Source organism: Beta vulgaris, chromosome 1 (assembly GCF_026745355.1).
Source record: "Beta vulgaris subsp. vulgaris cultivar EL10 chromosome 1, EL10.2, whole genome shotgun sequence".
Lineage (NCBI taxonomy): Eukaryota > Viridiplantae > Streptophyta > Magnoliopsida > Caryophyllales > Amaranthaceae > Beta > Beta vulgaris.
The window spans coordinates 10,783,459-10,798,323 of NC_079202.1; the positions used below are offsets into that span (position 1 = coordinate 10,783,459).

Sequence of the window (14,865 nt, forward strand, 5' to 3'; positions counted from 1 at the left end):
ATATTTGTTCTGAAATATCAAACTTATGTTCTAAATTTATTCAAACATATTCTGAATTGTTTCGATGATGTTATGAAATATTACAAGTGTGCTCTAAATTTATTCAAACATGTTATTTTTTATTTCAAACATGTTACAAATTATTTTAATTGTGTTCTAAAAATTTTCAAACATGTTCTGAATTACTTCAAATATGTTTAAATTCATTTTAATTATGTTTTGAAATATTTCGAGTGAGAACATATATTGTTGTAGCCTAAAAATCAAGGGCTACCAAGATGACACATGGCTTCATCCTTGCCTTACATGTGGCGTGTGCTTGTGAAGGTAAAGTACATGGGTCAGAAGATTATGTGGGCTAAAATACACTCTTCTGAGGAAAAAGATGTACTAGAACCACTCTTATGGCCCAAATTTGTACTTAGGCCCAGCTTGAGCAACTTTTATCCCTGCATAAAGGTGAGGTGTACTGACCAATCAACACCTGCCACGTGTCACCATTTTATTGCTTAGCCAATCAGATGCTCCCAAATTAGGGTGACATCAAGGTACAACAGTCATTTCAAACACTATAAATAGTCCTTGAAATCAGGGGAAAGGTACGTTTTTTCAGAGCATAGTACTGTTATTCTGCCATAAATTCTCTCTCTGTACTTTCTCTCTCTAAAAGTTCCTTCATATCCCTGATATCTAACTTAAGCATCGGAGGGGGAAATACCACCCAAACCTCCAGGGTGGTCCCTTTTTTGCAGATGGCTAGTCGGAGCTCATTATCGGGATTCGAGTCCAATCATTGTTGCACGAGTCTCCAAATTAAGAACCTGTCGTTGGGAGTTGTTGTAATAATTTATTAGTTTCATACTACGTAACATTTGGCGTCGTCTATGGGGAGACGCAGTAATGACTGATTGTCACTCATCAAACATTGCTAGGAATAGAAGTTTCAGAATTCAAGTAGAGGATACAGTGGATGACGAGAGGCCACCCTGAGGACGGGACAGGCACCATGCTGTCGTTCATCTTGAGGGAAGAAGTGGAACCCTTGTCATCCAGGAGAATCTTGATCGTCCAGTGACAGCTGGTTATCTGGAAACTGTCTTAAATAAATACCGGACCAGGATGACCGCTGTTATGGAAGAGCACATTAAGAACAACATGTTGTTATTTCAAATAAGCCCAGGAAGAGAGGCCGCTGAGCCGCTCAAGGGAAAGTCTCAAGAAGGTCGTCCAGAGACCAGCCGGCCACCACGGCCAGAGTTGTCCTGGCCACCTTCTAAGGGAAAGCAGCCAGCTGTCAGTGAGCCAAGGAGGAAGATGGACCGGAAGCTGGTAGTCCGTCGAGGAGATAACATTCCTCCCACTGGTCGCATGATGGAGACAGATGCTAGGGAGTATTTGGAGGCCAAGAGGGCTGTTGCGTTTCAGCGTTCAGCCTTAGGTTCTACTCCTTACATGAAGGATCCTTCTTTGAGAGTTCCATCTAAGACAGCAGGAAGAAGTCATGGACCTTCGGCTATTCAGTCAAAGCAAGAAAAAACAGTGGTGCAACCTATGGTGTACATGCGTTAGGCCGTCGCCAATACCTCTTCAAACCCAGTATTAAAGGAGTACCGCCGGGAGCACATACCCACTGAGGGTCAGGCTGGGGAACTCCAGATTAATTGGCCGACTCTCTTCTCGGTAAGAATCATGGAGTCTCCTCCTTTCCCAAAGGTTAAGCTCCCGACGATCGAGCCTTTTGATGGTACAACAGATCCAGACGATCATTTGTCAGCTTAAAAAAACCAGATGTACGTCCAAGGTGTTGATGACGCTACATGGTGTAAGAACTTTCCGGCCACATTGAAGGGAGTGGTGCAGAAGTGGTTCAACAATTTACCTCCTAACTCAGTGAACAATTTCACTGAGCTTAGTATCTTGTTTACCAGCCATTTTGTGGCAAACTGTCAAGAGTATAAAGCAAGCATGCATTTAGGAAAGGTAGTTCAAGGGCCTAAAGAAGCCCTAAGGAGTTATGTGAAGCGGTTCAATTTGGAAGCATTGCAGATTCAGGATCTGAATGCTGGAGTGGCGTTTGACGCCTTCATCCGAGGTCTAAGACCTGACAGCTTTAAGTTTGATTTAGTGAAGAAGAAGATAACAACTTTAACAGAGGCTCTTAAAGAGGCTGAAGCTTTTATCCATGCCACGGAGGTTTTAGCAGAAGCAAAGCAGCCAGAGGCGAAGAAAATTGAAGAGGCTCTATTCAGCCAAAAAAGAGTCTTCCCAAGAAAGCTGAAACTTCGGCTATGACTTCAATGACTACCGCATCCAAGAAGAGCAGGAGATTTGAGCTAGCGGCCTCAGTTGAGCCCATAGAGTTCAACAAAGATCAGTATTCCAATCTCATGGAAATCAAGGATCAGCATGAGTTGAAGGCGCCGACAGAGATGAAGACACCCTACAGAAATAGGGACAAAAGTTAGTATTGTGATTTCCACAAAGATTGTGGTCATGAGATAAACGAGTGCAAGCATCTCAAGAGAGCATTGGAGGATTTAGCCCGAAAGGGAAAAATGAACTCTTATCTACCCTCGTCAGGAAGGAAATTCCAGAAAAAAGATAATCGTCAGGGAAGAAGGAAAGATGACGAAAGTACTGATGAAGATATGGTAATGGTAATTTCTGGGGGATTCGCAGCCGGAGGTCCTACAACTCGTGGCAATAAAATATATCTGAGGGAACTCAGCCAGGTGATGCTCACCAATCAGGCTGAGGTTGATCCTTTCCCCAGGATAGTGGTCAGTGAGCAGGATGGAGGAACGATAAGAACCCCTCATGACGACCCGCTGGTGGTAGAGATGAAGATTGCTAATCTCAGGGTAAGACGGATCCTGATTGATACAGGAAGTTCTAACGACATCATCAGTGTGGATTGTCTTTCAAGATTAAAGTTTGATGAAAATGATTTGGTTCCTGTTAATCATCCTATAATTGGTTCAGCGGAGGGGTAATTCATCCTATGGGGACGGTTACCCTACCCGTCAGAGTTGGAGACAAAGAAGCAGCAATAACGCTTTTTGTGAAGTTCCTGGTAGTACGAGATCTGACAGCATACAACGTCATCCTCGGACATCCTACCTTAAATCATATCAAAGTCGTCATTGTTACTCACCTGATGCTCATGAAATTAGAATGTAATAGTGGGAAAATTGGGTCGTTGTATGGAGACTAGCAGGCGGCAAGAGAATGTTATCTTACTACTTTGAAACCATCAGCATGGAAGGAGAAATCAGAGCGGCCAAAGGCCATGGAGGATGAGCCGGCCGAGAAACTGAAAGGCCATATAAGTGAGTTGAAGCAAGAGGTAGAAAAGGCACAGGCAAAGCCCCTCCAAGAAGGCAAGCCGTCCATGCTCTTACCTAGCAAGAAAAGGAGATGCTTAGCTATCAAAAAAGAGAAAAATTCATCCAATGAAGTTATGACAATCATGAGCTTGGGACTAGAGCGTCCAGAGCCAGTAGAGAGCCCACTAGAAATCTGTTTAAACCCAGAGCGTCCAGAGAAGACATTGAAGATTGGATCCGTCCTAAGTTCTGAAACCATGGACGCCTTGGTTGCGTTGCTGCGAGAGTTTGAAGATGTTTTTGCTTATACTGTGGAAGAAATCCAGGGAATAGATCCCGAATTGGCAGTACATAAGTTGAACATTGAGCCGGGGCAGAAGCCAGCCCGGCAAAAGAAATGGCATCTAGGGCCGGACAGAAACCAAGCAGTTGATAAGGAGGTCCAGAAGCTGCTCCAATCTAAATTCATCCGCGAAACCTACTACCCGGATCGGGTGGCAAATGTGGTCATGGTTCCCAAGCCGAATGGTACTTTGAGGATGTGTGTTGACTACACAGACTTGATCAAGCCTTGTCCTAAGGACAACTTCCTACTGCCTAAGATTGACCGGCTGGTTGACTCCACAGCAGGGCATGCAATGCTTAGTTTCATGGACGCCTATTCAGGCTTTCACCTATGTGGCCGGATGATCAGGATAACACCTCTTTCATTACTGAAAAAGGGCTATATGGTTGGCTTTGAATGCTATTCGGCCTGAGGAATGCGCCGGCCACCTTTTAGAGGCTCATCAACACTGTCTTTCAGCCGCAGCTAGGGAAAAATATGGAGGCTTTAATTGACGATATGATCGTCAAAAGCCGAGAGGAGAAGGATCACTTGTAAGATTTAAGAGAAACCTTCATCACCTTAAGAAAGTACAAGTTAAAGCTCAATCCGCAGAAATGCGTATTCGGCGTGGTAGTCGGGAAGTTTCTAGGGTTTTTGGTCGATGAATGAGGGATTGAGGCCAACCCTGACAAAATTCAAGCAATTCTGAATATGACCTCTCCGTCCAAGATCAAAAAGGTCCAGCGTTTGATGGGATGTCTGGCCGCTCTTGGACGGTTTTTATCAAAATCGGGCGACAAGTGTCATCACTTCTTTGCGACAATAAAAAAGAATGCAAAGTTTGAATGGACAGAGGAAGCTGAGAAAGCGCTTCAGCAGGTTAAAAACCATCTTCGGCAATTACCTAGGCTAATCAGTCCGGCCGAAGGGGAAAAGTTGTATGTGTACATAGCCGTGTCCCCATTCGCGGTAAGTGTTGTTCTCCTAGTTGAGAGAGATTCAGTACAAATACCCGTTTCTTTTATTAGCCATGTACTAAAGGACGCAGAAGGCAGGTATTCGTCAATAGAGAAGTTCGGCCTGGCGCTGCTAATGGCCAGCCGGAAGTTGAGACCTTATTTTCTTGCTCACAGTATTTTTTTCTACACTGACCAGCCGTTAAGGCATGTTTTGCATAAAATGGACGCATCCGGACAAATGTTAAAGTGGGCCGTAGAGCTCAATATGTTTGATTTGTCATTCGAGCCCAGAAAAGCAATTAAGGGGCAGGCATTGGCAGACATTATTGTAGAGCTCACCCGGCCTACAGTAGAGAACGTCGAGGACCCAGCAGAGGGAAAGAGGCATTGGACCCTAATGGTGGACGGATCATCCACTGCTAATGGATGTGGAGCCGGGATCATCTTCCAGTCACCAGAAGGGGACAAGTTTGAGTATGCTATGAAATTCGAATTCCGGGCTTCAAACAATGAAGCAGAGTATGAAGCTCTCTTAGCCGGCATTAGAATGTGCAAAGCGGTTGTAGCCCTGGAAATTGAAGCAAAAACTGATTCCCCGCTGGTGGTCAGCTAAGTAAATGGAGATTTTGAATGCAAGGAGGCGTCTATGTGTAAATATATGAACCTAATAAAAGAGGAGGTTAAGTCTTTGAAACGATTCGTCCTGGATCAAGTACCAAGGTCTGAAAATCATCAAGTTGATGCTCTCTCGAAGCTAGCCAGTTCGGCTGAGGGGGATGTGCTTAGAACAGTGTTCTAGGAGGTCAAGGCGGCCAAGAGCATCGATGCTAAGGAAGTCTTGTTTCTTAGCCGAGAAGATGAATGGATGAGCCCTATTGTTGAATATAAGAAGACAGGCCGGTTGCCCCTTGATCCCCTAGAAGCTAAGTATGTGAAGGCTAGGGACAAGTGGTTCGAGTTATGGAATGAAGCTCTATACAAAAAATCCTTCAACCGGCCTCTTCTCAAGTGCATCAGTAGGAAGGACGGATTGGAGGTTCTGAAAGAGCTGCATGAGGGCGCTTGTGCTTCTCACATTGGAGGGAGGGCGTTAGGAGAAAAAGCGCTAAGGACTGGCTATTTTTGGCCGACTTTGAAGGAGGACGCCTTGCTTTACGCAAAGAAATGTGATAGTTGTCAAAGCATGGCAAAATCTATCAGAAGCCGTCCAATTACTTAACTCCCGTCCTTTTTCCTCTTCCCTTTGCCAAATGGGGAATGGATATACTGGGTCCCTTTCCCATAGCGGCCGACCAGAAAAAGTTTATGATAGTAGCCGTCGACTACTTCACCAAATGAGTGGAGGCTGAAGCACTAAGAGGCATTACCAGCAACAACGTCAAAGGGTTCATCTGGAAGAACCTCATCACAAGGTTTGGTATGCCCCAGTCCATTGTCTTTGACAACGGACCACAATTTAAAACACCCAAGCTTCATCAATAGCTGGCTGATCAAGGAATTAGGGCTCACTTTGCTGCAGTAGCTCATCCACAAGCTAATGGGCAGGTCGAAGCTTTCAATAAGATCTTGTCGGCCGAAATCAAAAAGAAGTTGGATAATGCAAGAGGATTATGGGTTGAAGAGTTACAGTTGTTCTTGTGGTCAATAAGAACAACGGTCAAGAACTCAACTGGAGAAACTCCATTCATGCTCGTCTATGGCTCCAAGGTCGTTCTTCCTATTGAGATCGAGGAACCAACCCTGAGGGGGATGATGTACTCAGAGGAGGCTAACTGGGCTGCTCTCCGGACGGCCTTGGATCTGGTTCCTGAAGTCAGGGGCAATGCGCTCCTGAGGATGCAACTCTACAAGTTAAGAATGGCTAGAGATTTTAACAAAAGAGTAGCAAGGCGGCCACTAAAGCAGGGGGATCTCGTCCTGAGGAAGATGGAAGCAGTAGGTCGAGCTAAGGAGCTAGGAAATCTCACTCCTAACTGGGAGGGACCCTACAAAATCGTCGAAGTAGTTCATAATGACACATTTCGTGTGGAAGACATGGACGATCGTTCCATTCCTAGGACGTGGAATTCTAATACTTTGAAAAAATACTTTGTTTAAGATATCTTGAGAAATTGTAATCTTTTCTTAGGGCCTTGCAATGAAAAAAGTAGAAATGTATACATGTACCTTGACTATCCGTCAAGCAAAATTCATATAATACAACTCTACTTCTCTCCTATGACTGTCGCTCTGTTTGATTTATTTGCTTAAGTTAAAAATACATACTATCGTCCAAAGCTGACAAATAAAACAGAGCAGCAAGTAAAAACACCTTCTATTAGGAGATCGGCCAACATGTTATCATCCTTATAAGGATAAGTACATAGATTCAGCCAGCAGTTTGTTTACTTAAAGAGTTAAACATCTCCTAAACAAGGTCGGCTGGAATTAGGACGCCTTAGTAAAGGTATCCTACTTTCCGTCCAAAAGCCATACTTAGAAATAATAACCTTAGAAAACGAACAAGTTATTTCACAATTTAACGAAGATGGACGGGTTACAATAACCTTCATAAAACGTCCAAGTTATTAAGCAAAATTATGGTCTTTCTCCTTCTTGAAACAAAGAAAGGTCGCTAAGACCTCTTCGTCCAAGAAGGGGGGTATATGGAGAGTTAATTTATTGCAAAATAGCTAAGTCTTTGTCCAATGACGAATGATAGCCAAAATTTAGGCCGAACAAGTTATTAACTTAATGTTTTTTAAAACTTAAGCTCTAAAGTCTTTGTCCAATGACGGATGATAACCAAAATTCAGGCCGAACAAGTTATTAACTTAATGTTTTTTAAAACTTAAGTATTAAACTTAGGCGTCTGATAAATGTCTTGAAATATTCGACCAATAAGAGCCATTAGATCAGATAAAATGTGTTAGGACGAATTATTTTCGTACTTGGCGTAAATGATTGATAAAAAACAAGGCGTCCGTTGTATAAAAGTATGAAGCTTTGAAGGTAGAAAAAATAACTCTTTCATAAATGATAGAAAGGATTACAAACTAGTCTAAAAAATACAGAAAGAAGTTTAAGACAAAAAAGTACAAAAAACTACAAGTACAAGTGGCCTGCGGCCAAGATGGAGAATGGGAAAAGTTAGGCTTCTGGAGGAGTGTTGTTTCGTCCTGGGCCTCAACTTCTTCTTCCTCTTCATCTTCTGAAGACTCCTGGAAGACGGAGGGTTCCTCCCCTTTAACGTTAGCTTTGTGTGGGCTCTCCTAAAATTCTAGCCGGCGAACATACCTAGGGATGTCCTCCTCTTCGGCCAGCATTTCAAAGGCCTGCACGGCCCAATTTTTGAAGTCTCAATCACTTCGTTCATTGCCTCCTTGGCCGCCTCCTCCGTAGCCTTAACCTCCGCTTTCAGCGCCTGGGTGTTCTCTCGAAGGATGAGATTCTCTCTGAAAAGCTCCGCGGCCACCAGCATGCCCGAGTTATTCTCGTCCTGGAGAGAGCGCTCCAGAGCAGCTCTCTCGTCTAAGAGTTCTTTCAGCCGAAGAAGGTAGGTCTTGTTTTGGGACTCCAGCTCGGCCGACCGCTTTTCCCAAGCTATCTTGGACTGCTGGTGTAGCACCTCCTGCTCGGCCATAGACAACTGAGCATGGTCGGCTGCTTTAGTCACATCCTGGACGAGTTTTTTGTTCTCCTTTCTCAGCAGCCTCGCCCAGTCCTCCGTAATCGTGCTGCGAGCAAAGAGCTGTCAAGAGGAAGACGAGGATGAGTTAGGACGAATGTAAAATTTAAGAAATACACCAAGTATTAAAAGTAAGCGTCTAGCAAAAGAAAAGCTTACCTCAGCAGCAAGTTGAGACATGTAGCCCACATGTCCTGACGAAGACCCCCTCAACCCTTTGATGCAAGGTTCAGGGAAGCACTTGAAAAGCTCAAGTTTGAGCTTCTCACGATCGGCCGGTGTCATCTTCGAGAAAGCGGCCGAAGATTCATCGTCTGAAAGTGAAGGAGAGCCCTCAGGAACCAGCCCTCTTTCTTTATCTGAAAGAGGAGACTCGGCAGTAGTATTACGAACTGGGAAAACCACGGCTTGTTTGTTGGACGGACTCATCGGACGTCCACCAACGCGCAGGGTTCTAACGATATTTAAATACTAAGACGCACGAGAGGATCGGGAGGCCGTCCTGTATGCCTCCGGCATATGAGCCACTAGCTTAGCGACTGGCCCAGAAAAAGCGGACCCGTCCACAGCTGCGTCCGGCTGGGAAGACTGATCTCCTGCTCCGTCCAAATCAACAACCGCGTCCGGTTGGTCAGTAGTAGGTGGGCCGACAGGCCCAGTGTAGCTCACCAAGGCCAGCTCATCAGCCTTTGGAAGCTCCTCCTCGGCCGGAATGTCAATCACGACCTTGGGAATAGGCCGTGATGGTTTTTTCTTCTTGGCTGTGAACCCCTTTGCCTTTTAAGGGGGGGGGGGGGAGCATCACTGGTAGTGGCCGGTCTTTTCTTGGCGGCCGCTTTCTCCGCTAACGCTTTGGACGTTGGGGCATTTTTCTGAAAAAGTTAGAAAAAATGTTAGACAAAAAGCTAAAATCAGGAGAAAAAGGAAGGCGTCCAAGTCAACCATGGATGTCCTGTCCTTCGAAGAAGGAAGGCGTCCAAATCAACCCCGGACGTGGTGTCGTTCGAGGAAGGAAGACGTCCAAGTCAGCCATGGACGTCCTGTCCTTCGAAGAAGGAAGTCGTTCGAAATTAGCTATGGACGCTCTGTCCTTCAAAGAAGGAGCTTGTCCAACATAATCCTGGACGCTCTGCCTGCCGAAAGAATGAAACCGTCCAAAATTAACTTTGGACGTGCTGCTCCACAAAGAAGGAGCTCGTCCAGCTAATTTCGGACGTATTGCTCTTTGAAGAGGGAGTCCTTCCATACATATGTTTGGACGATCTACCCCCTGAAGAAAGAGCTCGTCCAACAAAAAAATAAATAAATTATGAAGTATACCAGTGAATCCGTCCTCTTTTTAGCACCGGATTTGCTGAACTCCTTCTAGAGGGAGTCTGTGAATTTGGACGAGCTCATGTCTCCTATCCAAAATTTTTTCAGTTTAACTCTGGTCGAATCTGTAAAAAAGAAAGAAGGAAGAGGCTAAGTTAGACGAATGATAATTAGGACGAGAGTTCCACTTGGAAAAAATAAGTGTATTATACCTCTATCCTCGGCCTGCCGCAAGCCGGCAGCAACCAGGAAGTTATCATGGTAGAATATTTCTTTAAAAGGGACCCAATTGGACGGACCGTTAAAAGAAATATTGTCGATGGAATACTCCGAAATTCTGAAGTATCCATCATCTCTTCAGCCGAGTTACTCTCTAGCTCTAAGTAGGAAGCCATTCATCTAGTGTTGGTGGTGCTTCGGCTGAAATAGCGAAGTCGTCTAGCAACTGCTTCATTAGGCGCCTAGACGAATAGGAATTCGGCCTTCTAGGAGTGCATCTTGGACGTTTTATCCCAAGTGTTATCGGCCAGGATGAATCTAGGGTCAGAAAGAGGTCCTAGCCGGCGCCTTATTTCGGATGAAGTTGTAGACGGCTCTTCTGAGTCGCTAGCCGAATTAGAAGAATCAGCCTCATTCGACTCATCTGAAGCCGTCCTTGGTTTGGACGGGCTGGGGACTGGAGAGCCTCGAACATCGGATTCCTCCTGGACGATTTCAGGAGAAGGATTTGGGTTTGCAGGATGAGCGCTCTGGACTTCTCGCTCTCCATCAGCGGGAATCCGTCCAGTTGATGCCTCCATTTCCGAGCTGGAGGCCGGCAGGTTAACTCCTTGTCTGAAACGAGCCATTTGCTTGATGCGCGCCAGATTACCCTGCACAGGTAAATACTGGGTCGTCTGACTTTCCGTCCATGACTAAAGAAAAAGAATGCATGTCCGGCCGAGATAAGTCCAACTCTAGAAGATGCCGAGGAAGACAGACCCTCTGTTCTAGGGTTAGTACCAACCCTTGAGCGGCCAGGATTGTTCGATGAAGAGGACAAATCCATTTTCTTAAAATATGCGTGAAAATACAAGGAAAATAAATGAGGCAATACCTGTAGAGAAAGTTCGGACGGATGTCAAGGACGAATTGAAACCTCGGGCGAATGGAGGAGGAGTTTGCGAGAGCTTGGACGGGAGTAATTTCTCTCTCTAAAAAAGCTCAGTAAAAATTGCGGAGTCACTCTCTCTATAAAATTTCTCAAAGATGTTAAAATGATTTCAGAAACGACAAAGTCACATATTTATAGAGGGGTGAAAGTGATCCCCTCATCTGGTAAAAGTAACTGTTGCTCTTGAAGGTTGACCTGTGGAGACCGGCAAAATGGCGCCTCTTTTTTAAAAAAGAGAAGGGCAGTTCCAGGTCGGTTAAAAGAGGAAATCAACCGTCTTGACGCCTAAATGGTAACTTCCTCTTTTAAGGGGAAAATGTTGTAGCCTAAAAATCAAGGGCTACCAAGATGACACGTGGCTTCATCCTAGCCTTACATGTGGCGTGTGCTTGTGAAGGTAAAGTACATGGGTCAAAAGATTATGTGGGCTAAAGTACACTCTTCTGAGGAAAAAGATGTACTAGAACCACCACTAGTAGGAAAATGAAGAAGGGCTGCGCTGAAAATGGCCTGTAGGGCTGCGCTTTTTGACAGCATCCCTTTCAATAGCAGCCCTTCACTTTTCAAGTAGGGCTGCACTTTAAAAGCGCAGCCCTTCAAGCTTAGAAGGGCTGCGCTTTTTCAGCAAGCGTAACCCTTCTAAACTTGAAGGGCTGCTGGCTCCAGGAGCCCTGCTACTATGAAGGGCTGCGCTAGTTCAAAAAGCGCAGCCCTTCTAAGAAGAAGAGCTGCGCTTTTTGAAAACTAGCGCAACCCTTCACTATATATTTTTTTTTTTTGTAAAATTAATACAACTTTTCTTGCCCCTGCTCCTGCACACAGCAACCCACACCCACTGCCACTGCCCACCCCCACTGCCCAACCTCCCAGCACCCACCCCCACTGCCCAATTGCCCCACTGCACCCACCCCCACACCCCTCTACCACACCCCCACACCCTCTGCCACTGCCCACCCTCCCAGCCCACCCCTCTGCCACTGCCCACCCTCCCAGCCCACCCCTCTGCCACACACTCACTGCCCCCATTCATCCCCCACCCTCCACTCCCCCCTCTCACCCCACCCCCACTGCCCCCCCTCCTAGCACCCACCCCCACTGCCCCATTGCACCCAGTAGGGGTGTGCATTGTCGGATATCGGATCCGATCCGATCCGAAATTTGGATATACGATCCGATCCGAATCCGAATCCGATCCGGAAAAATCCGAATATCTGAAAATTCGGATCGGATCGGATCCGATATCCGATCCGCCGATCCGAAGATCCGAAAACTAATCCGAAACAAACATTCACATGATCCAAGCCATTGTCAATTGGCCCACTACTTGTGCTTAAGATAGATGCTAGATATTGAAAGCAAAACCCATAAGTCCATAACAGATTAACAGTAGACATACTAGACAACTATACAAGTAGACATTAACATTTAACATATTAAAAAAACTCTGAAGCTCAAACTATATTAGCTTATATACAATTCATATTTCGTACCTATGCAAGGATAACAAGTTATTCACAGTTTCACACCAAATTTCGAAATATGGACATATGAACAGCAAAAAAAAATAGCATTGAAGCAACTAGCATTATAGGCTTATAGCAACACTGAAAATGGAGACTACTAGCTCGAAAAGTTCTCAAAAAAAAGTAACACAATTCCACTGAATCTGCAGATTTGTACTACTGCTAGCTCGAAAATTTCTCAAAAAAAGTAACCCAGACTTGGACGAATCTAACGCAAAAAATAAAAAATGGAGAGAGAGAGAGCAGAGCAATGAAGTGCGAAAATCCCAGGCTTGGACGAATCTGGTAACTTCCCCGTCGTGCGTTCCATTCAGTTGCTCCGTCACCGGCACCGGCAGCCGTGAAGTGAAGACTGAAGAGAGAGGCGTGACTCGTGTCTCGTGAGCAACAACGTGAGGCGTGAGAGAGGCCTCTAGGGTTTTGCGTGAGGCGTGAGAGTATGAGAGAACAGAAGAAACTTTGAAATTTTTCATTATCTATTGGGCTAGCACAGGCACGACTCAGGAGGCAGCAGCCCATTTTGAAAATTTTTACACTGTTTTATGATTTCGGGTTTTCGGATATCCGACATGTCAAAAAATCCGATCCGTATGCGATTCGAAAACCCGATAATTTTATCGGATATCCGATCCGAAATTTCCGAAAATTAAAAATCGGATCGGATATCCGAAAAATCGGATCGGATCGACGGATAATCGGATTGGATCATTCGGATCGGATTTTTTGCACAGCCCTAGCACCCACCCCCACTTCCCCACTACACCCACCCCCACAACCCCCAGCCCACCCCCCTACCCACACCTCAGCCACACCCCTGCCACCAGCCCTGCACCCCCAATCCCCAACCCACCCAGCAGCCCCCACCACCCCACCCCTACCCAATACCTCCCTTGGACAAAAAAAAATTGCAAATTGCAATACGATAATATATGACCAGTGGAGAAAGGTAATAATTAACTTCAAATATATTTAATAATGTAAGAAGTGTACATAGAATTGATAGAAACTAGTACATTCGAGCTAAAATGTCATCTTATGCAATCATCGGTAATGTGGGACCCCAACTTATCCCGAACTTCATCTATTTCTTCTTTGGTGAAGTTCCTCAAACGTGGTGTGGAATTCGCATAAACCTTGCAAAACAACCAAGGAATAAACACATATATAAGAATTCAATCATTTTACCGTAGTTAGTACTTCTAAAAATGACATATACCTTCCCGAAATTCAATCAAAATCAAATGCAAGCCTAAAATTCTACACACTAGTTATAATATATCTCATATAATCATGTTCAAAGAAAATTTGGGGTTAAATGACTTGATAAGTATATTTTGGGAGCGAAAAGGCCAAAATAGGCTGGAAATGGCTTTTTCGTTCTCGAAATGCAACAAACAACATATGCAAGCCTAAGAATCTACATACTAGTTATATTATGCCTCATATAATCATGTTCAAAGAGAATTTGGGGTTAAATGACTTCATAACTACATTTTTGGAGCGAAAAGGCCAAAATAGGCCGGAAATGGCCTTTTCGTTCCCGAAATGCAACAAACAACAATTGGAAACCTAAAAGTTACACACATTTTCGAAGATCACCAACATCTTTGCAATGGTTGACAATATCGAGCATGAACCTCATGACGTAATACCTACACGCACGTCCACCTACTTATATCGGACACTAAAATTCACCAAAGGATGCAATAAATGACATGTTAGATGTGTATTATGTGTTTCTATAAAAGGATGCAAAAAATTACTCATGTTACCTCGACTAAATGCCAAACAGGATGTTTTGGTTGTCGAAGTCCAGATGCAATAACCCCCTTCATCATACTACATCAATACATTATTATAAGATTAGATGTACATTTAATATTAATAAGTGTGCATATATTGAGTTTCGATTAGGCTACCTATTTAACAATGATTTGACTAGTAAGGACCGCAGTGTTTCTTTACGCAAAGAATCAAAGTGGTAGACTTTGTTACGTAACAAACATATTGCAATCAGTGTCCAATGGTTCCTACAACAATAAACATGTTATTATTATCGTAGAACAACTAATATGTCATTTTAATTAAAGTGAAAAGTGAGTTTAAGAAGCATACAATTCAATGTAAGGAAAAAGAATGATCTTATATGTAAGTGCAAGAGACACTCAAGAGGGGGCAGGGGGGGTGAATTGAGTGTTTGTCCGAGTGTTGCAACTTTTTCGATTATTATAAGAACAGTAAAGAAACAGTTCTCTAGCAGCGGAAATAAAAGCAATGAATAAACAACACAAGGATTTAACGAGGTTCGACTTCAAATAAGTCTACGTCCTCCACTCACTCACTCCTTTATTAATCAACTCAGAATAACAAAAGAATTACACTCAATCACATATGCACCTATGCACAAGATGATTCCCCAACTTCCACCTCTGGAAGTTCGACTCAACCACCAACTATGATGGTTCAAATGAAATTGTTCCCTGATCAACTTCCCCATCAACCTGAACTCACAGGATGCTCAAATACAACAAGTTTTTCTCTCACGAACAAAACAACCTCAAATGCTTAGAATTAGAGTAGTTTAATATCTATGTG

The 14,865-nt window shown here is 44.2% G+C and overlaps 1 protein-coding gene across 1 annotated transcript; it reads left to right on the forward strand.

Moving 5' to 3' along the window:
- The first annotated feature begins 1,788 nt into the window (after positions 1-1,788).
- On the forward strand, positions 1,789-2,292 carry LOC125494065 (uncharacterized). The gene has a single exon (XM_048637577.1). It carries the CDS (start codon positions 1,789-1,791, stop codon positions 2,290-2,292), a length of 504 nt encoding a protein of 167 aa, XP_048493534.1.
- The last annotated feature ends 12,573 nt before the right edge of the window (positions 2,293-14,865 follow it).

What these genes read in the sequence shown, in the direction of transcription:
- LOC125494065 (XM_048637577.1), top strand. Translation starts at nt 1,789, where the DNA reads ATGTACGTCCAAGGTGTTGATGACGCTACATGGTGTAAGAACTTTCCG.